This window comes from Bos indicus, chromosome 15, assembly GCF_029378745.1.
Source record: "Bos indicus isolate NIAB-ARS_2022 breed Sahiwal x Tharparkar chromosome 15, NIAB-ARS_B.indTharparkar_mat_pri_1.0, whole genome shotgun sequence".
NCBI lineage: Eukaryota > Metazoa > Chordata > Mammalia > Artiodactyla > Bovidae > Bos > Bos indicus.
The window spans coordinates 5,630,162-5,653,977 of NC_091774.1; the positions used below are offsets into that span (position 1 = coordinate 5,630,162).

Sequence of the window (23,816 nt, forward strand, 5' to 3'; positions counted from 1 at the left end):
CAGACTACGGCCCTTTTTAAAATAATTTCAACTGCTCACAACAAAAAGTATAACTCAAGACAGCTAATGAAAAATTCTAGTTGGGTACTAAATGCTGAGGATAGTAAGCCTATAACCCCTCTGGTAGTGCAACAAAATGCTGGCTTTAAATCATGTTGGCACTGAAAAGCTTACTGTATCACTCTCTAATTACTTTATTAAAATATGACAAAAAGGTTCAGATCTCATCAGTAAATATATTACTAAAAGTAAAATAAAAACATATATTCCCTGGAAAATACAAAGGATTACAGCTATACTCAGGAAGAATTGCTAGGCCCGGCACCCAGGGCTGCTGTGGGTGCTGGCCCTCTATATCCCTCAAGTGCCCTTTACCTCTTTCACACTCCCTCCTAGGGTAAGACACTACAGCATGAACTGCTGTACCAGGAGCCCCTTACCCTCTTGGTGACAGCACCAGAAGCAATCAAGTAACTCCATGTTTCACTGTCCCTGGGCAGTCACCACTCTAACCACCCCAGGCCATCCGGGGCCCCCTGCAGCCAAGCCTCTGGCAGAATCAAGAGAAACAAGAGTGGCCAGATCAGGAAAAGTCAATGCACATCGACTACTGAAGAGCAAGTGTGTGAGCACAGACGTTCAGACCAGCCCTGCTAGACATGAAACTGCATTGCATTTGGCTCAGATTCTGAGATGAATCATTAAGTGAATGAGGATGGCAGAGTCTCTGGGAAAAGTCCTTCTGCTTAGGCATGAAGAGAGGTGAGAGAAGAGAACACAAGTTCAGGGTATTCCTAAACTTGGTGGGGGAAAAGGAGGGGAGAGGGCTAAGGGAGGAAGGGGGACAGAATGGGCATTTTAAAACACACACTGACAACATGCATGAACCTTGAAAACATGCTAAGTGAATAAAGCAGTTACAAAGGACAAATATGTACATGACTGAACTTATATGAGATACTAAGAGCAGTCAGACTCATAGAAAGACAAAGTAGGCAGTGGTTGCCAGGGGCTGGGGGATGGGCAATTGTTTACTGGGTAGAGACTTCCAGTTTAAGACAAAAAGTAATCATGCAAATTAAATAATACAGAGATCAAAAATAAATCAATGATTAAAAATAAAATATTAAAAGAGTAATTCAAATAGACATTCTATAAAGCAAAACTTATTCTTTAAAACACAAATAGGCAAATATGGCAAGTAAAGAAGGTACAAAATAAACAACCTTAAAAATAAGGAGAAGGAAGAAAAATAAGATATTATTTATAAATCACAAAATTAAGAACAGTGGTAATATCCAGAGTTGACAAAAATGCAAAGAAGATACCTTTACTCTATCAGTAGGAGTATTAACTGGTTAATAGAAGCTGGTGTAGTGGTAAAGAATCTGCCTACAAAGCAGGAGACTTCAGGGGATGTGGATCCCATCCCTGGGTCGGGAAGATTCTCTGGAGAAGGAACTGGCAGGCAACCCACGCCAGTATTCTTGCCTGGAAAATTCCATGGACAGAGGAGCATGGTGGGCTGCAGTCCTTGGGGTCGCAAAAAGTCAGACATGACCGAGTGACTGAGCAGACATAAAAACCTTTTAGAAGGTAATTTGATAATGCGCAACAAAATTTCAAAAGGTTCGATCCTTGGACCAGCAATTATACTTACATTGAGAAATCCTGTTCAAGACACTGATACTGGAAGATCCTGAACTCACTTTCTCCTGTGGACACACAGACTACAGCTAAATATGGAACACTTTCCTCTGTTAACTACCTAAAGACTGACTGAGCAATTACCACACACTGGGCGAAGGAGAAGAAAAGCATATCAAAGTGGGAGAGACTGGGAACAATCCTGCCATAAAACCCAGCCCTGAACAGTGACCCAAAATCAGGAGGAAAACGCAAAACCCAGACCTCCTCTTAAGGAATGAAGGGTATGATGACCCCATACTAGGTATCTCAGCTTTAGAGACCTACACCTGAGTAACAAGGTCCCAAAATATCTAGCTTTGAAAAACAACTGGGCTCACAACACGGTGTCCACAAGACTGTACTCCTCTGCTCAAAAAAAGGCCCCATGCAGGAACCTGCCCCTCCAAGGGCTCAGCTGAAAAGCAGCGACTGCGATCATTTTAAGCCCAAGAGCTTCCCTTGGGTAGATTAAAGCACTGGCCTGAAATGCGGGCGTCTAATTTAACATGTCAAAGAGCCTGCCTGAATGCTCTGGGCACACACAACGGCGGGCACCATCTTAACCCTCTCCCTCCACCAGCCTGCCGCCAGCCAGCAGGCGCCATCACTGTCCTCCCTTTCTCCGGTGCGGCCATCGCTCCGCAGCTCCGCCTCGCTGCCGGCACCAGGCGCCACGTTTGCACTCTCCCTCTGCTGTACTCCAGCCAGCGGGCGCCATCTTCCTCAGTTTTTTCCTTTTCTGGAGAACGCAGTCTTTATGCTCCCCGGCTGCCGCCTTACAGCCAGCGAGCTACATATTCGTACTCTCCCTCTGCTGGGCTACAGGGCGCCAGGGTATCGCTCAGAAGTGAACTTTACATATCTCTGAAGCCCTGATTTTTAGACCTACAGCCAAGGGGACATCCCTTGATCATCTGGCTCTGAAAGCCAGGAGAGCTTGCATTCCTGGGTCCTTGGGACAGTAACAGAGAGTTTTTGACAGGCTATGAGGCTCACTCCCATCTTTCTGTGAAAGAAGCCTATTTGCTTGTACTGGAGCTCTGGTCTGAGAGGCAGGTTAAGGTTTGGCACACACCTAGGGGCTACAGGACTTTCTTAGGGATCAGGGTCAGTGAAGGCCACCTCTGCCCCCTTCTGTTCATCGGTATCTCCCAGAAAAAAACCTTAAACACTTGTCTGAAAGTGAAAGAAAGTGAAGTCGCTCAGTCGTGTCTGACTCTTTCAACCCCATGGACTGTAGCCCTCCAGGTGCCTCCGTTCATGGAATTTTCCAGGCAAGAATACTGGAGTGGGTTGCCATTTCCTACTTCAGGGGTTCTTCCCGATCCAGGGATCAAACACGGGTATCCCCCGTTGCAGCCATCTGAGCCACCAGGGAAGCCCATACACTTGTCTAGAGCCTCTGTTCTTGCAACTGACACTCAGGGAATCACCTGGCTCCAGGTGCCTCCGTCCATTGGACTTCCCAGGCAAGAGTACTAGAGTGGGTTGCCATTGCCTTCTCCTTGCAGTCCCATAGGACTGTATATATTTTCATACTTTAGAATCTGCTCCTTAGGCATATGGCTGCAAATCATCCTGAATCTACTGCTGACTAAGATTTTCCTCTACAGGATACTGACAGGTCACGACACCCCCTCAACTATGGTTGGCTAATAAAAATATAGTAGGCTGCTTGGACAATCACAAAGGTATAAAAGGCAACCAAGAGTTAGGGTAGGATTCAATGATAGGTTCAACAACCAGCACACTGGTCTAGCAAGCACCATTTTGGAGTCCTTCCTCTGGTGGCCCATTGGTAGGAGCTGGGGAGGCACTTCACTGGTGGCTCAGATGGTAAAGCATCTGCCCATAATGCAGGAGACCCAGGTTTGATCCCTGGGTCAGGAAGATCCTCTGGAAAAGGAAATGGCAACCCACTCCAGTACTCCTGCCTGGAAAATCCTATGGACGGAGGAGCCTGGTGAGCTACAGTCCACGGGGTCTCGAAGAGTCGACTGAGCAAAGAGTCAGACAAGACTCTTCGCGACCCCGTGGACTGTAGCTTACTAGAGCTATATGCTCCAAGGTTGTCCCTTATGTGGGCTCTGTAGACCCTTCTGTTGTCTCAGGGCCAACTACTGTGGTTGTATTAGTCACCGAGAGTGTTCTTTGGCCTAGTTGGCTTCTAGGCCATATCTCATGTATTGACTGCCAGGCCCTGGTGGTTGGGCCACCAGGCTGGTCAGCATGGCTGGTCACGTGACCTGATAGTCCTGGCCCAGGGCCAGATTCTGGGGCATGCCAGCCCATTGGTAGGAGCTGGGGAGGCCGGGGCTGGTATTGGCCTGCTGGTGTGCAGAGTCAGGTCCTGGGTTGGCTGGCTGGGGGCTCCTGGCTCTGGTACTGTCCACTGATGATGGGTGGGTAAGCCTCTGACATTACTAGGCTAGAGGAAAGTGAAAGTGAATTCGATCAGTCTTGTCCGACTCTTTGCTCAGTCGACTCTTCGCGACCCTGTGGACTGAAGCTCACCAGGCTCCTCCGTCCATAGGATTTTCCAGGCAGGAGTACTGGAGTGGGTTGCCATTTCCTTTTCCAGAGGATCTTCCTGACCCAGGGATCAAACCTGGGTCTCCTGCATTATGGGCAGATGCTTTACCATCTGAGCCACCAGGGAAGTGCCTCCCCAGCTCCTACCAATGGGCCACCAGAGGAAGGACTCCAAAATGGTGCTTGCTAGACCAGTGTGCTGGTTGTTGAACCTATCATTGAATCCTACCCTAACTCTTGGTTGCCTTTTATACCTTTGTGATTGTCTAAGCAGCCTACTACTACTCTAGCCTAGTAATGTCAGAGGCTTACCCACCCATCATCAGTGGACAGTACCAGAGCCAGGAGCCCCCAGCCAGCCAACCCAGGACCCGACTCTGCACACCAGCAGGCCAATACCAGCCCCAGCCTCCCCAGCTCCTACCAATGGGCTGGCATGCCCCAGAATCTGGCCCTGGGCCAGGACTATCAGGTCATGTGACCAGCCATGCTGACCAGCCTGGTGGCCCAACCACCAGGGCCTGGCAGTCAATACAAGAGATATGGCCTAGAAGCCAACTAGGCCAAAGAACACTCTCGGTGACTAATACAACCACAGGAGTTGGCCCCGAGACAACAGAAGGGTCTACAGAGCCCACATAAGGGACAACCTTGGAGCATATAGCTCTAGTAAGCAGAAGGGAGTATGCTGCTGAGAGTCATAAGACCTTTCCCAAGTAAGCCACTCTACAAGACTGGAAAACATACTTGGCCTACATAGTTCACAGAAATAAAAATAGAGAATTTGGCATAATGAGGAGATAGAAGAATATATTTGAAACAAATGAAAATGACAAAACCCTAGGTTTTGCTTAGATAAAACCTAAGAAAGGTAGAGTTAAGCAATCTATCCAGTAGTGTTCAAGTTAATGGTAATGAATCAGCTCAGTTCAGTTCAGTAGCTCAGTCATGTCTGACTCTTTACAACCCCATGGACTACAGCATGCCAGGTTTCCCCATCCATCACCAACTCCCAGACCTTGCTCAAAGTCATGTCAATTGAGTTGGTGATGCCGTCCAACCATCTTATCCTCTGTCGTCCCCTTCTCCTCCCGCCTTCAGTCTTTCCCAGCATCAGGGTCTTTTCAAATGAGTCAGTTCTTCACATCAGGTGGCCAAAGTATTTGGAGCTTCAGTTTCAGCATCAGTCCTTCCAATGAATATTCAGGACTGATTTCCTTTAGGATTGACTGGTTGGATCTCCTTGCAGTGCAAGGGACTCTCAAGAGTCTTCTCCAACACCACAGTTCAAAAGCATCAATTCTTCGGTGCTCAGCTTTCTTTACAGTCCAACTCTCATATCGATACATGACTACTGGAAAAACCATAGCTTTGACTATAGGAGCTTTGTCAGCAAAATGATGTCTTTTTTTTTTTTAATACACTGTCTAGGTTGTCACAGCTTTTCTTCCAAAGAGCAAGCATCCTTTAATTTTGTGGCTGCAGTCACCATCCAAATTGATTTTGGGGCCCAAGAAAATGAAATGTGACAATGTTTCCACTTTTTCCCCATCTATTTGCCATGAAGTGATAGGAGCAGCCATCATCTTCATTTTTTTAATGTTAATGTCTAAGCCAACTTTTTCACTCTCCTCTTTCACCTTAATCAAGATGCTGTTTAGTTCCTCTTCACCTTCTGCCATTAAAGTGAATTTTCTAGCTTTTTCCACGATCCAACAGATGTTGGCAGTTTGATCTCTGGTTCCTCTGCCTTTTCTAAATCCAGCTTGAACATCTGGAAGTTTTCAGTTCATGTACTCCTGACTCCTACCTAGCTTGAAGGATTTTGAGCATAATCTTGCTAGCATGTGAAATGAGTGCAATTGCATCGTAATTTGAACATTCTTTGGCGTTGCCTTTCTTTGGAATTGAATTAAAATTGACCTTTTTCATCCTGTGGCCACTGCTGAGTTTTCCAAATTTGCTGGCATCATGAGTGGAGCACTTTAACAGCATCATCTTTTAGGATTTGAAACATCACAGCTGGTAATCCATCACCTGCACTAGCTTTGTTCATAGTAATGCTTCCTAAGGCCCACTTGACTTCATACTCCAGTATGCCTGGCTCTAGGTTAGTGACCAGATCATCATGGTTATCTGGGTTATTAGCTTTTTTGTGTAGTTTTTTGTGTAGTTCTTCTGTATATTCTTGCCATCTCTGCTTAATCTCTTCTGCTTCTGTTAAGTCCTTGCCATTTTCGTCCTTTGCATGAAATGTTTCCTTAGTATCTCCAATTTTCTTAAAGAAATCTCTAGCCTATCCCATTCTATTGTTTTCCTCTATTTCTTTGCATTGTTCACTTAAGAAAGCTTTCTTGTCTCTCTATTATTCTCTGGAACTCTGCATTCAGTTTAGTATATCTTTGCTTTTCTCCTTTGCCTTTTACTTCTTTTCTTTTCTCTGCTATTTGTGAGGCCTCCTAAGACAACCACTTTGCCTTCTTGCCTTTCTATTTCTTGGGGATAGTTTTGGTCACTGCCTCCTGTACAATGTTATGAACCTCCGTCCATGACACTGGACAGGCACTCTGTCTACTTCAGGTACTCTGTCTACCAGATCTAATCCCTTGAATCTATTTGTCACTTCCACTGTATAATCATATGGGTTTTCATTTAAGTGATACCTGAATGGCCTAGTGGTTTTCCCTACTTTATTCAATTTGAGCCTGAATTTTGCAATAAGAAGCTGATGATGTGAGCCACAATCAGCTCCCAGTCTTGTTTTTGCTACTGTATAGAGCTTCTCCATCTTTGGCTTCAAAAAATATAATCAATCTGATTTTGGTACTGAACATCTGGTGATATCCATGTGTAGAGTCTTCTCTTGTGTTGTTGGAAGAGGGTGTTTGCTATGACTGGTGCATTCTCTTGGAAAAACTATAATTACTTTAAATGTAAGTAGACTAAATGCTCCAATTAAAGGCTGTAGAGTGGCCGAATGAATAAAAAAACAAGGACCATACATATGCTGCCTACAAGAGACTCACTTAAGAACTACAGACAAATAGACTACATTGAGGAGACAGAAAATCTATTCCATAAAATAAAGCTGAACTATCTTTAAAACATAATTTTACAGACTTTAAAACAAAGACTGTAACAAGAGACATAAAGAGACATTGTATGTGTGTGCTGTCTCTTCAGTCGTGTCCAGCTCTTCATGATGCTATGGACTATAGCCCGCCAGGCTCCTCTGTCCATGGGATTCTCCAGGCAAGAATACTGGAGTAGGTTGCCATGTTCTCCTCCAGGGGATATTCCTGGAGGAATATCCCAGGGATCGAACCCACGTCTCTTATGTCTCCTGCATAGCAGATGAGTTCTATACCACTAGCATCACCATAATGATAAAGGGATCAATCCAATGAGCAGACATAATAACTGTAAATTGTTATTTAAAAATGGACAGATGATGTAAATAGACATTTTTCCAAAGAAGACAAACAAATGATCAACAGACACATGAAAAGATGTTCAACATCACTAACCACTGAGGAAAGACCAATTAAAACCACAAAGAGATACTACCTGACATCTGTCCAGAATGGCTATGATCAAAAAGACAACAAATAACGAGGGTTCACAAGGATGTGGAGGAAACAGAACCCACACTGTTGGTAGGATTGTAAATTAGTACAGCCACTATGGAAAACAGTATGAAGGTTCTTCAAAAGCTAAAAAATAGAACTGTCATAGGATACTGCAATTGCACTTTGGGGGTATTTTTCCAAAAAAAAAAAAAAACACTAATTTAAAAAATATATGCTTCTCTATGCTCACTGCATCATTATCTACAATAGCCAAGACATGGAAGCATCCTAAGTGTCCATCCAAAGATGAATGGATAAAGATGTGTTGTGTGTGTATATATATATGTATATAGGTGGGGGGATGGGGGGGGTGAGGGGCACATGCTCAGTTATGTACAACTCTTTGCAACTCCATGGACTGTAGCCCATCAGGCTCTTCTGTCCATGGAAATTTCCCGGCCAAGAATACTAGAGCAGCTTTCCACTTTCTTCTCCAGAGGATCTTCCTGACCCAGGGATTCAACCTGTGTGTCTCTTGCATCTCCTGCATTGGCAGACAGATTCTTTACCAGCTGAGCCACCATTTGCTATATATGTGTATGTATGTATACATATTTGCATATATGAATATGAAGAGAGAAGAAACAGACTATAAGGATATATCAAATGTTAAAGTGATTTATTCTAATTAAGGACTGAATTGGAGGAGAATAAAATAAGTGTTTAAAGATTTTTCTATATGGCTCATTAAATCTGAAACATTTTCTGAAAATATTTTTAAATTTTATATGAGATAATGAATTATAAAAAAATGTTTAAATATCTTGTTAACCTATAACCAATGAAGCTACTGACATATCATCCTTATATCTAGGATGATAACCAGTGACAAAATGGGCTTTGAGATTATTCTCTTACAATTCCTCCTTTTATACAAACTAAAATTGAAGGCGGAATGGCTGATTTTTAGAATGACAGTAGACTATGAGACCTTTCAAAAATATATATATATCCACAATTTTCATTAGAGAGGGAATTCTGCAGAAATGCTCAACTATAATTCTTTGAATTTCCAATAACATTCAATGTCAATAAACTCTTTGAAGGGTTTATTCTCTGTCTAAAGTAAACATGTTCAATAAACTCACTCTAATCATAAAAACTACTATCTCGTGCTGAAGAATATAAAAAGTGTATCTTTTTCAGGATCTTCTAAGAAGTCTATATAATTGGACCATAGTAACTCTATTTCTCTCTCATAGTTAACTGCCTTTACAAAGTGCTTTTTTTAAAATCATGTCTCAAGCTATTCCCAAGGACTGATTTTTTTTTTTCATAAAATAGTCCTATGTGAAAACCTTCTGTACTTTCTATAATATTGTAAAATTTCTTAAAATGATTCATTGTTTATTCCTCGGGGTGCCTTATAATTTGAAGACATCTATGACAGATTTCCTTCAAAACACAGAATCATGTATTAGTTTACCTTGTAATACAGGGAATAGGAAGTTTTGTTCCCCAGCCCAGGGGACATCCGGCACTGTTGAGGTATTTTTGATCGTCATAATGGGGAAAGGGAATGCTAATGGCACAACAAATAACTATGTGGCCCAAAATGTCCTGAGTACTAAGACTGAGAAACATCTGCTAGAAGATGATCTACCTAACCCACTCTCCTTCCCTCTTTCACTGGTCACTGACAAGTGCAGGGCTAAGCCAGCTAGTGAAGCTGTCACCTTTCTCTCCACTACATCCTGAGTACTCGAAGACATTCTAGAAAAATATCAGAAATGTCAATTCTAATACCTTTCCAGTAGGTAAAAGGTTATGTACAATTTAATATAATTTAACCTAATACTGTATTAAATAAAGGTTCAGGTAACATTTTATAAGTGAAAACACAATATTTCTTACCTTAAATAGACAACGACAAATATATTCATAAACCATATGTTTTAATGAGTTGATAAGAGACTTAATCCTCTGTTCTGTATTTTCAGAATCCTGCAGATGACAATTTGAAAATGGAGAAACCATTAGGAAACTCATGAACATTTAAAAGGTACCTCACAGTTTGATCATGCTTAGAAACTGTTGTCCCACACTCAAAACTGATTCTGGAGCAATTATCTTCATCAGTCAGACTCAAGGGACTAAACAAATAAATGTACTAAAATTCTACATTAACACAATAAAAAACTGATGTATTTTTTAATGTACAGAGTTAAAGCTTTCAATAAATGAAAATTATAATCAATTACAATATGAATTGAATTTGACCTACCATTTTTAATTTCTACTGGCATTAAAAATACTACATCAACCTGGGTTAAACTCATTTAATGACGTGTATTATAGTTACCAATCCAGTCTCAAAACAGTATGACCAGAACCATATTATAAAGAATTTTCTTATCCCCAGCATAAGAATTTAAATAATCTTAAATCTTGCTCATCTTTCATGAATTTGAAATTTATGGTGTCAAAATTCATACAAGTTTTAGTTTTTTACCTATTTTTGTACTTTCACTGCATATAATTGCCATGATTTGAAAAATATCACTAATGGCTATGTTATTTGATTAATGAAAAATGGCTTGGGTTAGGAATAGTGGACAGGGATGGTATAAAAGCCTGCCTTTTCCCTAACTGTAATATGAGTGTTACACCTCACTTTATTCAGGGTACATTTGGAGAACACATGCCTTGTAAAATTCAATCCTGGTATAACATTTAGACAAAATTTGCTTACTTCCTTATGATGATAACAGACAAGAAAAAAAAAAAGAAAGAAAGGAACAAGCAAAATATTTAGAGAAGTACAACCAGAATGAGAAATAAAATGTGTGAAATGAGGAGAAAACATTGTGACCTGGTACACAGATATATCAAACATAGGTTTCTGACCTTGGTTTCAAGCTTCTGGTTAGTAGCATGTTCTAACCAAGAGAGCTCATTATTCACAGTTCACATCACAAACACTCCTGTTAATTCTACTATTTAATAACAAAGATCATTTGTGAAATTAAAACTTGGATCCACTAAAAAACAAGCTAATGTGAGACAGAATATAGTACCTATAAGATAGAGTAGATTTTCAAAACAATGGAAAACAAAATTTAAGATTATATTACTTTTTAAAATAAACTCAAATGCCCACCTAAACACACAGGTGCAAATACAATACATACCTATTCAAAGGTAAATGTTATTCAATGGCCACATTATCACAGAACTATTGTCACTGACAAAATACAAAGCTATAAGCTTTTCTAAACAGTATAAAATAATCAGTATTTTTATTAAGTTTAGACCTTGTAATGTATTTTTTCAGTTCTTATATTTTATGTGACCACTGAATTTTAACATAAATACCTTTTTACTAAAAGATAAAAATCAATTTTAAATGAACTTCTTACTACATACTCTCAAGTTTTATACAAAATTATTAATGCAAAAGAAGTATAATATAAATGACTCTTTAGTTTTACTTGTTGATACAAAAAATTAGAAATAAGATGAATATGTCATGAATGAGCACTCACAAACTTCACACTGTTGTTTTTTGTATAAATCTTCTACCAACACAATATTATAAATGGTATAACTAGAGTTAACAATTAAAATTAAAAATTTTTAACACACAAGTATTCTGCAGCCCAACCCTGCAACTTGAAACCTAGTCTTTGTCCAAAGGACATTATGAATATATGTGGGAGAAATGCTTATCTTATTTCCCAGGAGTGATACAATAGATTTTACCAACAATGCCTACCTCCAAAATATAAGTTCTTTGTCAGCTGTCATTTTATTTCAAATCTGAATGTGAGAACTTTAGATGATTTATTTTAGTGGAAAAGACATTAGTAAACCTTAATCACTGTACTCAAAGATTTTCTGAAATAATTTATTCATGAAAATATTAATTAGCCCCTGCCAATGAAGACAATACTTTTTCTTGATTTATGCTCCAGTATATCACCCGTGCACCTAGAAAATGCCTGCCATATGCTAAGTTTGCAGTAAATATTAATTGAATGTCTTTCCTCAGAAAGACAGACTTAAGTAAGCCTATTTGGATATGAAATTTTGCTCCCTAATTTATCTAAAAAAATAAATTTTTTGCACCCAAAATATAATCCTAAAAACACTTATATTAGTATTACATCAAACATAAAAACTATAAAAAACAATTTGATGAATTTGGTTTCATAAAAAATATTATTGAAATAAATTAAAAGCAAACAATAAGCCTACAATATTAGCAACATATGACAAAGATTTAATGTCCTTAATATATAAGAATCTCTTATAAATCAAATTTAAAAATACTAATACAATAGAATATAAAAAAATCATAATTCACCAAAGAAAAAACACAAATAATCTGATATCTATTCTACAAGTGATTTTATCTTACAAATGACTAAAGACTTTCAAATATAGTGACATATTTTTCAATACCTAATAGGCTAATTATTAAAAGATATATAATATCCATTTTTGCTTAAAGAAAGTGTTAGTCATTCAGTCATGTCCAACTCTGTGCAACCCTATGAACTGTAGCCTGCCAGGCTCCTCTGTCCATGCGATTCTCCAGGCCTGAATACTGGAGGGGGTTGCCATGCCCTTCTCCAAGGGATCTTCCCAACCCAGGGATTGACCAATATTCTGGTTCTCCTGTATTGCAGGCAGATTCTTAACCATCTGAATAAGGAATGATGGAAAAAGGTCCCTGTTGTTGTACGATTTTAATACACCAACAGCATATATTTCCAAAGGATGATTAGACACTATTTGTCTAAAGACTTACATATATGCATTTTTGTCCCAACTATCCAAGTCTAGGAAGTTAACTAGGAAAATAATTAGAGAAACAAAACACTAGGGAAAAACAATCCTATAAGTATCTAGCTATTTAAAACATAACCTCCAAATTCTTTGACATTCTGTCAGGAGGTGAAGTCCCTTTCCCCTTCTTAAATCTAGGCAGGCTCTGACTGCTTCAACCAAAAGAATACAGCAGAAATGACCCAAGGCTGGGTTATAAAAAACAATTCAGCTTCTGTCTTTTCCACTGGAATACATGTTTGGTATCTCAGTGTGCAATATGAGAAACTCACCTACTCTGCACTGTGAGGAAACCAACTTCACGCAGAGGTGACGCAGTCAGTAGCCTGCCATCAGGTCCACCCGCCCCCATCACCAGTGGGCCTCTGTGAACCCACTCCCTCTCAGTTCCTCCCAGCGAGCCCCAGACCCCATTAGGCAGCAGTAAGCCAGCCCGCCGGGCCCTGACCAAATTCCCCACAGAATCGATGAGCATAAAAGAAACACTGTTTCATCTGCCAAGTTTAGATGTAAAAACATATTCAGCAGAGATAACCAGAACACTCCATGCTGCTGCTGCTGCTGCTGCTGCTAAGTCGCTTCAGTCGTGTCCGACTCTGTGAGACCCCATAGACGGCAGTCCACCAGGCTCCCCCGTCCCTGGGATTCTCCAGGCAAGGACACGGGAGTGGGTTGCCATTTCCTTCTCCAATGCATGAAAGTGAAAAGTGAAAGTGAATTCGTTCAGTCATGTCCGACTCTTAGCGACCCCAGGGACCACAGCCTACCAGGCTCCTCTGTCCATGGGATTTTCCAGGCAAGAGTACTGAAGTGGGTTGCCATTGCCTTCTTCAGAACACTCCATAGGAGGTAGTTAAATAAGGATACAACTTCAAAGGAGATGGAAATGGCAACCCACTCCAGTACTCTTGCCTGGAAAATTCCATGGATAGATGAGCCTGGTATGCTACAGTCCATGGGGTCGCAAAGAGTCAGACACGACTGAGCGACTTCACTGTCTTTCTTTCTATAGTTCCTTTTGGAGAAGGAAATGGCAACCCACTCCAGGGTTCTTGCCTGGAGAATCCCATGGACAGAAGAGCCTAGTGGGCTACAGTCTGTGGGGTTGCAAAGAGTCGGACATGACTAAACAACTAACATACACACACACAGCCTCAAAAGTTCTCAAAAACATCATGTAGGTTTATATTTACGGACATGAAAATTGTGTACAATATATTTTTAAAGCACAGTATAGTACTCTTGCCTGGAAAATCCCATGGATGGAGAAGCCTAGAGGGCTGTAGTCCATGGGGTCGCTGAGGGTCGGACATGACTGAGCGACTTCACTTTCATTATTCACCTTCATGCATTGGAGAAGGAAACGGCAACCCACCCCAGTGTTCTTGCCTGGAGAATCCCAGAGACGGGAAAGCCGGGCGGGCTGCCGTCTATGGGATCACACAGAGTCAGACACAACTAAAGTGACTTAGCAATTATACCTTTTACGTAAACTTATGTGTATTTTTTAACATATTCCCTCCATTAGAATACAAACTTGATAAAAGAGTGTATATTGCTCTATTTCCATTTTCTAGAATGATACCTGTAACATACTACAGTCTCAAACAACAAATGCATGCTCAGTTGCTCAGTCGTGTCGGACTCTTTGCGACCCCAAGGACTGTAGCCCATCAGGCTCCTCTGTCCATGGAATTCTCCAGGCAAGAATCGCTTTGCCGTACCCTCCTCCAGAGGCTCTTTCCAACCCTGGGATAAAACCTGGGTCTCCTGAATTGGCAGGCAGGTTCTTTACTGCTGAGCCAAAGGGGAAACCCCCAAACAACAAGGGTATATTATGAAATTTTAAATGTTGCTTCCCCAGGTAATGAGATTATGTGGTTAAATTCTGATCTTCCAGGTTTTTTTATGATCATCTTAGAACATAATCATTTATTAATTTATAATCATAAATCATTCCCATTAAGAGGGCTGTCACATTGGGACAGTTTGTTAAAAACACAAAATGCAACTAAGGAACCAGCTGCTTTTAAATATAGTTTAAAGGTGCTATATATGGTCTTGTGAAATGTAATTCTAAGCAACTTCACTCAAGAAATTATTATAAATTTAGCACCTAATAAAGCGATCTCTCTTATTCAGTCTCAGCTATGGGGTAACCACCAGCATACCTGTTTGTTTTGCAGAGCTCGCTGGAAAAGTCGGAGAAATGAAGCCAAGCTAAAGCGATACATGTTGTTAATTTTGGACAAGTCAGAGATAATGAAGTACATCTTGCTGGCACTCTCAGCCAGAGGGAGATAGGCATCCCGTTCCTGTGGAACAATGTGGGGGGGAAGGAGGGATAACACCTTAGTACCAGTGCTCACAGCCACCTGCAGGCTCCTGTGCACATCCTTACTCTGCCAACACACAGACAACGAATACAGATGAACCACAGAAGCCTACAACTCAGACATCATAATCCAGCTTTTATATTTTTACACTTTTATACTTTTTAAAATCCTAAGATGATATATTGGTTTTATACTTTTATGAAACTACATCAGTGTATTCTAAATACATCTCTGCTCTGATTATAGAGTAGTACAAGGGATGGTTTTACTGAAGACCAAGAACACTTGTATCAGGAGAAAGAGGTAAACACTTGTATTAGGGTAAGACGAAATGGTGAACAGTTGTGATGAGAGGTCACGTAGGTCATGTGAGACAGCATGGCACTACAGCTATCCCTGCAGTGGAGAAAAGTCAGGACGAGGAATGTAGCATGTGGGACCGGTACCAAGAGAACCCTGATGGACGCAGAGGTAGAGAAGATGACTGCAACTGAGGGCCACATTAAGATACCAACAGAGCACCCAGCATTGTTCAACATAAGCATAAAATGAACCAATAAGCACAAGGGCTTTCGTTCTGACTGAAGGTAAAGGACGATAAAGATGAAAGAATCATAGGATTAAATGGCCTTGAGGTTATGAACTGAACTCTGAGAAAGTTATCTATGCCACTCTGACCAAAGAAACAGGATTACAAATATGATATTGGCAAAATTATGTGTGTGACTCAGGGATGCCTATTCAGAAAGAGAATGCACAGAAAGGTCAAAATCCTTCTGGTGAGAATAACAGTTATGACATCTGCCTTTTTAGTAGTGGTAGAGAAGGTGGGATGACTAGTTTGAAAAGAAGCTCTAAGCCTGTTGTAATTCTGGTTTCAACAGAGCACTTTCTCAAGGGAAGAAAGAAATCTATGTATGTGAAGAATTTGAGCAAGAACTGAAAAACATCTAAAAAAAATTTGGAAAAGTCATTCAAGGAAATAGGAAAGAATTACAGGATGTCAGTAAGGGGCCACGTCAGGTTGGAGACTGAGAATTCACAGTATCATTCATCTTTATTGCTTTTCTTCAGCAAATCTCTGTCGCCAAATATAGAAGAAAAAAAGATTCATTGTACTGACACAGGGTTGAAATTTTACTCCAGAAAATGTTAAAATAATAAAGTAAAAAGGATTTTAACTATTTGTAAGAAAAGAGCTCAGTCATCACATTCACAGAATAGAGGATGAAAAGGGAAGAAAGATGTTTTTAATGGAAAAATAACTTTTAACTCTTTTATTAATATACTTAATTTGCCTTAAGAAAAGTTTCAGGAATGGCAAAGATGCTTAATAGTCATTAAACACAAAAACACATTCAGTTTCAATTTCAATACAAATTTACAGCAAAGGTCTGTCTAGTCAAGGTTATGGTTTTTCCAGTAGTCATGTCTGGATGTGAGAGTTGGACTATAAAGAAAGCTGAGTGCCAAAGAATTGATGCTTTTGAACTGTGGTGTTGGAGAAGACTCTTGAGAGTCCCTTGGACTGCCAGGAGATTCAACCAGTCCATCCTAAACAAGATCAGTCCTGGGTGTTCATTGGAAGGACTAATGTTGAAGCTGACACTCCAATACTTTGGCCACCTGATACGAACAGCTGACTCATTGGAAAAGACACTGATGCTGGGAAAGATTGAGGGCAGGAAGAGAAGGGGACGACAGAGGATGAGATGGTTGTATGGCATCAACAACTCAATGGCCATGGGTTTGGGTGGACTCCGGGAGTTGGTGATGGACAGGGAAGCCTGGTGTGCTGCAGTCCATGGGGTCACAAAGAGTCAGACACGACTGAGCAACTGAACTGAACTGAACTGAGAACTTTAGTGTGCATGAGTGCTCAGTCATGTCCGACTCTTTGCAACCCCATGGACTGTAGCTCACCAGGCTCCTCTATCCAAGGAATCCTCCAGGCAAGAATACTGGAGTTGGGTGCCATTTCCTCCTTCAGAGGATCTTCCTGACCCACAGACTGAACCTGCATCTCCTGTACTGGCAGGCTAATTATTTACCACTGCACCACCTGGGCTTCCCTACGACTCTAGATAACATGCCAGAAATCAGTGACATTCAGCAGGGGACAAAAATGACCAACACTCTTTACCCTTGATATGCTCAACATCTATCACTCTCTCCATAATAACAAGAATTAGACCCCAGGACCTGGCATTTTTGATTAGCTTTCTTTTTTGCAGTCATCATTCCCCTGAAGTCTTGATACTTTGATTTTTATCATATTAACATGAACATTTAAGAAAACAATATAAGATCATAAAGAAAATATTTACTTGATCAAGAGAAACTTGGAGTTTGTAAGATTCTTTAAGTGACTCCTGAATAAGTGCACTGCTTGCTTTTGTCTGATTCAAAGATTCAATCAAATCTTTATTTTCCAAAATATTACCTTGAGATGTGGCAAGTGTCTGTAGAAAAATTAATAAAATAATATGAACATTATTACATATACTAAAATGATCAATTAAAGGAAGTCCAAGTTAACTACTATTAATTTGATGATATTTACGGGAACTTACATATTTTTAAAAGAATTTCAATATTTTACAGCCTTGTATATGAAAAGATACTGCAAATCACTAGATGATACTGTATCATTAAAGCATTGTATATATATTAATTTTATCAATTTAATAAAAATAAAAACCATTTAAAGTTACAGATCATATCATAATCTCATGCTTCTTTTGAATGTTATTCTGAGCATATAATTAAACATTAATGAAATACAGTGTAAAGACAGTATTAGTTAAAAATCACTTGTCTTAAACATTACTCCCAAGTTTCATATTCCAAGATATCTACCCTTCTTCTGTTTGAATTTTTATTTTAATATATATATATTGATATTCTTCTGATACAACCAAAAATATGCTGAAGGTATTATAATCTTTAAAAAAACAGCATTTGATTTTAATCAAAATATGTAATATGATCAACATCCTGAATAACTAAATTTTACCTCTAAAAGAGATTCTTCAAGCTTAGCTAACTGAATTTTCTTATCTTCTTCCTGTTGTAATAGTTTTGTTTTCTGTTCCTCTAAATCAGGTTTCTCATGTTGAATAGTTAATGCCAAAAGCTTTATAATAAAAAAAAAAGGCCAAGATTATTCTAACAATAAAGGTCAAGCAAGACAAACCAAAGTGAAAACTTCCCACAAAGAGACCTTATGTTTGATTGGATATTACAAATATACTACTCTGTATACTTCATTCTTTCTAGTTAAACATATGAGACACCTCCACAATTATTTCTGACAAAAGAGGCAAAATGAATAGTGAAGCTAACTGATAAAATGTTACATATTATAAAAACAGCTGTAAGAAATGCATCATTTAACATATCAGCATCTAATATTCAGTTCTTAGATTATATATAAAAACTATAGAAGCTAACTTTCTCATGGTAATTAGTCACAAAAATAAAGAAAGAGATATCTAATCAAAATCACAATGAGAAACCATATCATACCTATTAAGATGGCTACAATTAAAAAGATGAATAATAATAAATGTTGTAACTGTGTAAAAAGAGAAACTGTCATATACCACTGGCAGGAAACTAAAATTGTATAGCTACTTTAGAAATTTTTTTCTATTCCTCAAAAATTTAAACATATTGTTACCATAGTGAAAATCACTCAGTCGTATCCTACTCTTTGCGACCCCATAGACTATACAGCCCATGGAATTCTCCAGGCCAGAATACTGGAGTGGGTAGCTGTTCCCTTCTCCAGGAGATCTTCTCAATCCAGGGAATGAACCCAGGTCTCCGCCTTGCAGGCAGATTCTTTAGCAGCTGAGCCACTAGGGAAGCCCAAGAACACTGCAGTGGGTAGCCTATCCCTTCTCCAGGGGATTCCTTCCCAACCCAGGAACTGAACTGGGGTCTCCTGCATTACAGGAGGATTCTTTACCAGCCGAACTACCAGGCAAGCATTGTTACCATGAGACGCCGATACCATAAAACCCAGAAATTCCACTAAAAAAAAAAAAACAAAAGAAAACTCTGAAACATAAACTTTCAAGGGTCAATCATATGATACATGAGCTGAATCTTAATAAAGCTGTTGAAGACTGCTACGTCAAAGTCTTAAATTTAAAACTTTAAAATAGGGAACGACATTTGCATGTCATAAATATGCTAATTTAAAATCTATTGTATAAACATGTTCAATTAGTTCTCATTAAAGTAATACCTAAATAGCACTTTTTAGCAATTACAGTGGAGAGCTTTTATATAGAGGAAGCCATTCTGTCAAATTCTGCCAAGTTTTGAGTAATTTGGACTTTGTTTTATTTATGACAAGAATCATCAAGGCTATCAAAAGACACTGTTGATGAAAATATGCAGTTAGTCATCTAGTATGGTAAGAAAAATATTTAAAAGGACAGCTTTAAAAATTACATAAAGTAAATTAAAAAATCACAGCAAATATATATGCTACCATTTGAATCAAAAGAAAAAATATATACTATTGTTAAGTGAGTAAAAAAACAGGATGATACTAAAAAATCAACAGGATATTTTTAAAAAGGAAATAAAATGAGTAACTGAGTGTGTAACCAAAAGTCTGTACATGAAAATTATTTTGCAGTTCATGCAATAATTATAAACTGTAATAAGCCATACAAAGAAAAAGAGAATTCAAACATATAAATGTTCTGGTCAAAAACAATGTTGGATTTGGAATCAAAGATACTCAACTAGCTGAATAAGTCAACTACATGCAGTTTTAACACTTAAGCTTCAGTTTTCACAATTAAAAAAAAAATAAAGTTACTAATCTTAATGTGTATGATCCTTCTAATTCTCAAATTCTAACAAATATAAGTAGACTGTAAAATTAAAGTTTTACTGGAAGAAGTAGCAATTTGACATTAGCAACAAATATATAATTCTAACACTAATAGAAAATGAAATAAACCCAAATGTGTTGCTGATTTCCAAGTATATTTCCAAAATCATGAGTTTAAATGCTAATCAGTTTAACAAAATAGCTTCTCAAAGTATTTCACAAGTATGCAAAGAAGATTTTGAAGATTTCTAAGGCAAATTATGATTGTCCATATATACCTGTCCTCGTAATCCACTTCTTGTTGTAGTAAAGTTAACCTCAGTAACAATGGAAGCTGCATCCGGTGGAATAAAGGGATTTGGGCTTCTCGTTGACAAAAACAGGCGAAACTCTTCATTGTAGTCGATAATTTTGTCACCTATTTGTACCACATAACGTGGTCCTATTTTTTAAAATGACATAATTAGCTGGTCTGAATATTCAGTATTTTGCTACATGACATTATAAAATACTATTTTTTAGTACCTCTAAATAGTTTTTACTCAAGCTTTTCAATACAGTCCAAAAGACAGCAACAGTGAGGCTACCCAAAAGACCGTTAACAAGAATGCTCTACTAATCAGTCAGCACTTAGGCAAACAAAGATAAATAATACTTATTAAGACAATCCTAGGATATTGAAGCATCGAAAGAATATCTACTTATATTTAATATGTGCTCAGTTATGTGCGACTCTTTGTGACCCCCATGAACCCTCTGTCCATGGGTTTTTCCAGGCAAGAATGCTTACTGAAGTGGGTTGCCATTCTCTTCTCCAGGGATACAGTTTTAACATTAACTATATGTTTCATATTATCAAATTTTCTGAAATGTTTGATTATAGATGACAAAAATGGAAATGCTTAATTATTCTCTACTTCAAAATTTACCAGTTTCAAAGTGTTTATTGTGCTAGTATTTAAGATGTAACACTTAAAAACAGAATGACCTGGTAAAACCTGGAAAAAACAACATATCAGTAATTGCAAAGAATCCATTATTAATGTCAAAAAGGATTTATTCAGACTGTCATGCACAGGAGCTTTGCAACAAGTGAAACTGAGAAAAAGTAAACTTCTGCCTCATAAAGAAGCTTTTTATATTCTAATATAAATAACAATGATTTTAATTATATATCATATACAGAAAAATCAATCAACTATTACACCCATTATTTATGACTTCAACTGATAAAAGTAGCTAATTTTTTAGGTAAAAAACCACATTATCAAAGATTATTTTCTAATGTTACAAAAACCAATGTAAAGAATTTTTGAGACTCCTAGAATAGATTTTAAAAGAATTCAAAACATACTTTATGAAAGAGGATATTCAAAGGATCAAAAAGAAATCAAATTAATATTGAAAGAAAAGTACAAATTTAAAGATTCAATGTAATAACTCTGTACCAAATAGAATGATTCAAGACAATACAAGCAGAATAAATGCAAAGAAAACTAATCTAAGGATATCACAGTAAAATCACTGAAAACCAAGGACAAAGAAAAATTATAAATTACCAGAGAAAAATGATGTATCACTTACAAAAAAACAACAATAAACCAGCAGGCAATTTCTCAATAGGGATGACATAAGCTAGAATACAATGCAATAAGAACCTCAAAGTGCTACAGAAAATAGCTGTCAACCTAGAATTCTGTTAGATACAGAGAAAAAAAAATCACTTAAAAATGAAAAAAAAAAAAAAAAAAGCTTGTTTTCAATAGATCTGCACTAAATGAAATGATAAGGAAATTCTTCAGACAAAAAAAAATAATCCCAGAGGAAATGAGACAGTGGAAATACTGGGAGAATACCATAAAGGTTAAACATGTATAAATACAGATCTTAAAATCAGTAATTATAACATCATATGGAGCATGATAATGCAGCACAATAATGATGCAAAAGCAAGTATGGGGTGTATGGAATTAAAGATCATAGAAAAGTGGCAAGCATTTATCTGTATTAATAAAGTTAAGTCACAGATGCATATTGTTACATACAGAGTAGCCATGAAAAACAAACATCTGATTAAAAAATCAATCAGGCTCCTTAAAAAACAGTATTAGTTATTGCAAGAATTGGTTAATTAAATTATACATACAAAAAAGTAAGATTGTCTCATGAATAGAAATAAAAAACCAAAGGATACATTATTTATGAGAAACACATTTTATAAAGAAAACCAACAGAAAGTTGAAAGTAAAAGAATTCAAAAATATTCCAATACCAATCTTCAAAATTAGTGTAATTATTCTAACACCAAATTATAAAACTTGAGATATTTCTAGAGACAAAGGACAGTTGATAATGATAAAGAAAATAACCAAACAGAAAGAAAGCACATATCCAAATATGTATGTATCCAAACACGTAGCTTCAAAATATTTAAAATAAAAATTGACAGAACTGAAAAGCAAATCCAAAATCATGAGACTCTTTTTCTCAATATATAATAGGACAAATAGAAGTAAAAAGTAAAGATATAGAAAGTCTAAGCATTACAATTAACAAACATTTATGAAAATGAGCCAATCCCAGATCATAAAGAAAACTTCAATAGGACTTAAAAACTCAATGTTTCAGAATAAGTTTCCTGACCACAATGGAGTTAATCTAGAAACCAACACAAAAGAATACCTAGAAAATATCCAACTCCTTGAAAATTAAATAAGAAAGCATTAAGTAACTTATGAATTTTTTAAAAAATACAGACCAAAACTTGTGGTATAAAGCTAAAGAAGGGCTTAGCAGAAAATTTATAGACAGAAATGAATATGTTAGAAAAAAGAAAATATTGAATTATTAGTACTTTTTATTTCTATTTCAAGAATCTAGGAAAAAAGACAACCAAACAAAATCTAAGGAAAATATTAGGAATAAATAAAAAACAAAAATTGAAAATACAATAGAGAAAATTAACAAAGTTAAAAATTGATATCTGAAAAGATCAATAAAACTGATATAATGTTATCAAGACTGACCAAAGAAAAAGAGAAAAAAAAATCATTATTGATAAATGACACATCATTGAAAACCTCACTGAAGTTTTAAAGTTATAAGAATATTATATAAAGATACACCAATACATTTGACAAATTAGATGCAATAAACAAATACCTAAAAAAATTAACCTAAGTTGACATATATACAAAACACAGAATACAAACAAAACAACATTAACCCAGGGATAAAAAATCCAAATGGCAAAGGAAAAGGATGCAGAACACATCAAAAATATGTCTACATGTGAAACAATCCTCACTGAAAACCAACTGCAGCAGAACTAGAAGATGTAAAAACACAGATTTGGGTAAAAAGGTGTGGAAAGCGATCAGGTCTGTAGCTGTGTCCCTAAGAGACGACTCAGAAGAGGGATCACGCAGGCAGAGCTCCTCCTGAAGGAGTAGGTGATCTGAGTCACAAACCATGCAAAGGTCTTGTCCAAAGGTCTGACACTGAGAAATGAGTCTCTGCGCTGCCTGGAGGGCTGCTGGGACTAACAGGAGGACCATGAGCAGCCTGGACGCCGTTCATGAGGAGCCACAATACATTCCTGCTTACTTCTAAACCAGGGGGAGACGGGATTAAAGCTGCAAGGGTGGCTGACTGTGTTCCTGTGAAGGCTTCAGCACATACCCAATCTGAGTCCAGCAACTGCTCAACTGGGGTGAGGGCTGCTCCAGATGAGGAGAAAGCTCAGCTGGGAAAAAGAAAACTCAGGCCTAAAGAAATGTCTGAGCAGGGTGGGAACAGCTATTACAGGTACTTACACAGGCAGCACCTCAGAGCAGCCACAACTTCTTATCTCTGGTAAGACATCCACAATTTGTACCCAGGCCAATGCCAAGTGCCCATCCAGCCCCTCTTATCCAGGCACGGCTCCCCTCCTGGGAAAGGAGGCTGGTGCCAGATTGGGGAGGGAACACACTAAAGGAGATG

At 38.1% G+C, this 23,816-nt stretch overlaps 1 protein-coding gene across 2 annotated transcripts in view; it reads right to left on the reverse strand.

The window, feature by feature from the left end:
- Nucleotides 1-23,816, reverse strand: part of DYNC2H1 (dynein cytoplasmic 2 heavy chain 1) — a 397,795-nt gene that overhangs the window by 197,589 nt on the left and 176,390 nt on the right. For both annotated transcript variants that reach the window (XM_070803297.1, XM_019975614.2), the window contains 5 exons: nt 20,111-20,274; nt 17,994-18,113; nt 17,305-17,439; nt 14,813-14,956; nt 9,705-9,794 (listed from right to left, as the gene is read on the reverse strand). In XM_070803297.1, the coding sequence (XP_070659398.1) occupies nt 9,705-9,794; nt 14,813-14,956; nt 17,305-17,439; nt 17,994-18,113; nt 20,111-20,274 (653 nt within the window). The remainder of the gene's footprint in view (nt 1-9,704; nt 9,795-14,812; nt 14,957-17,304; nt 17,440-17,993; nt 18,114-20,110; nt 20,275-23,816) is intronic.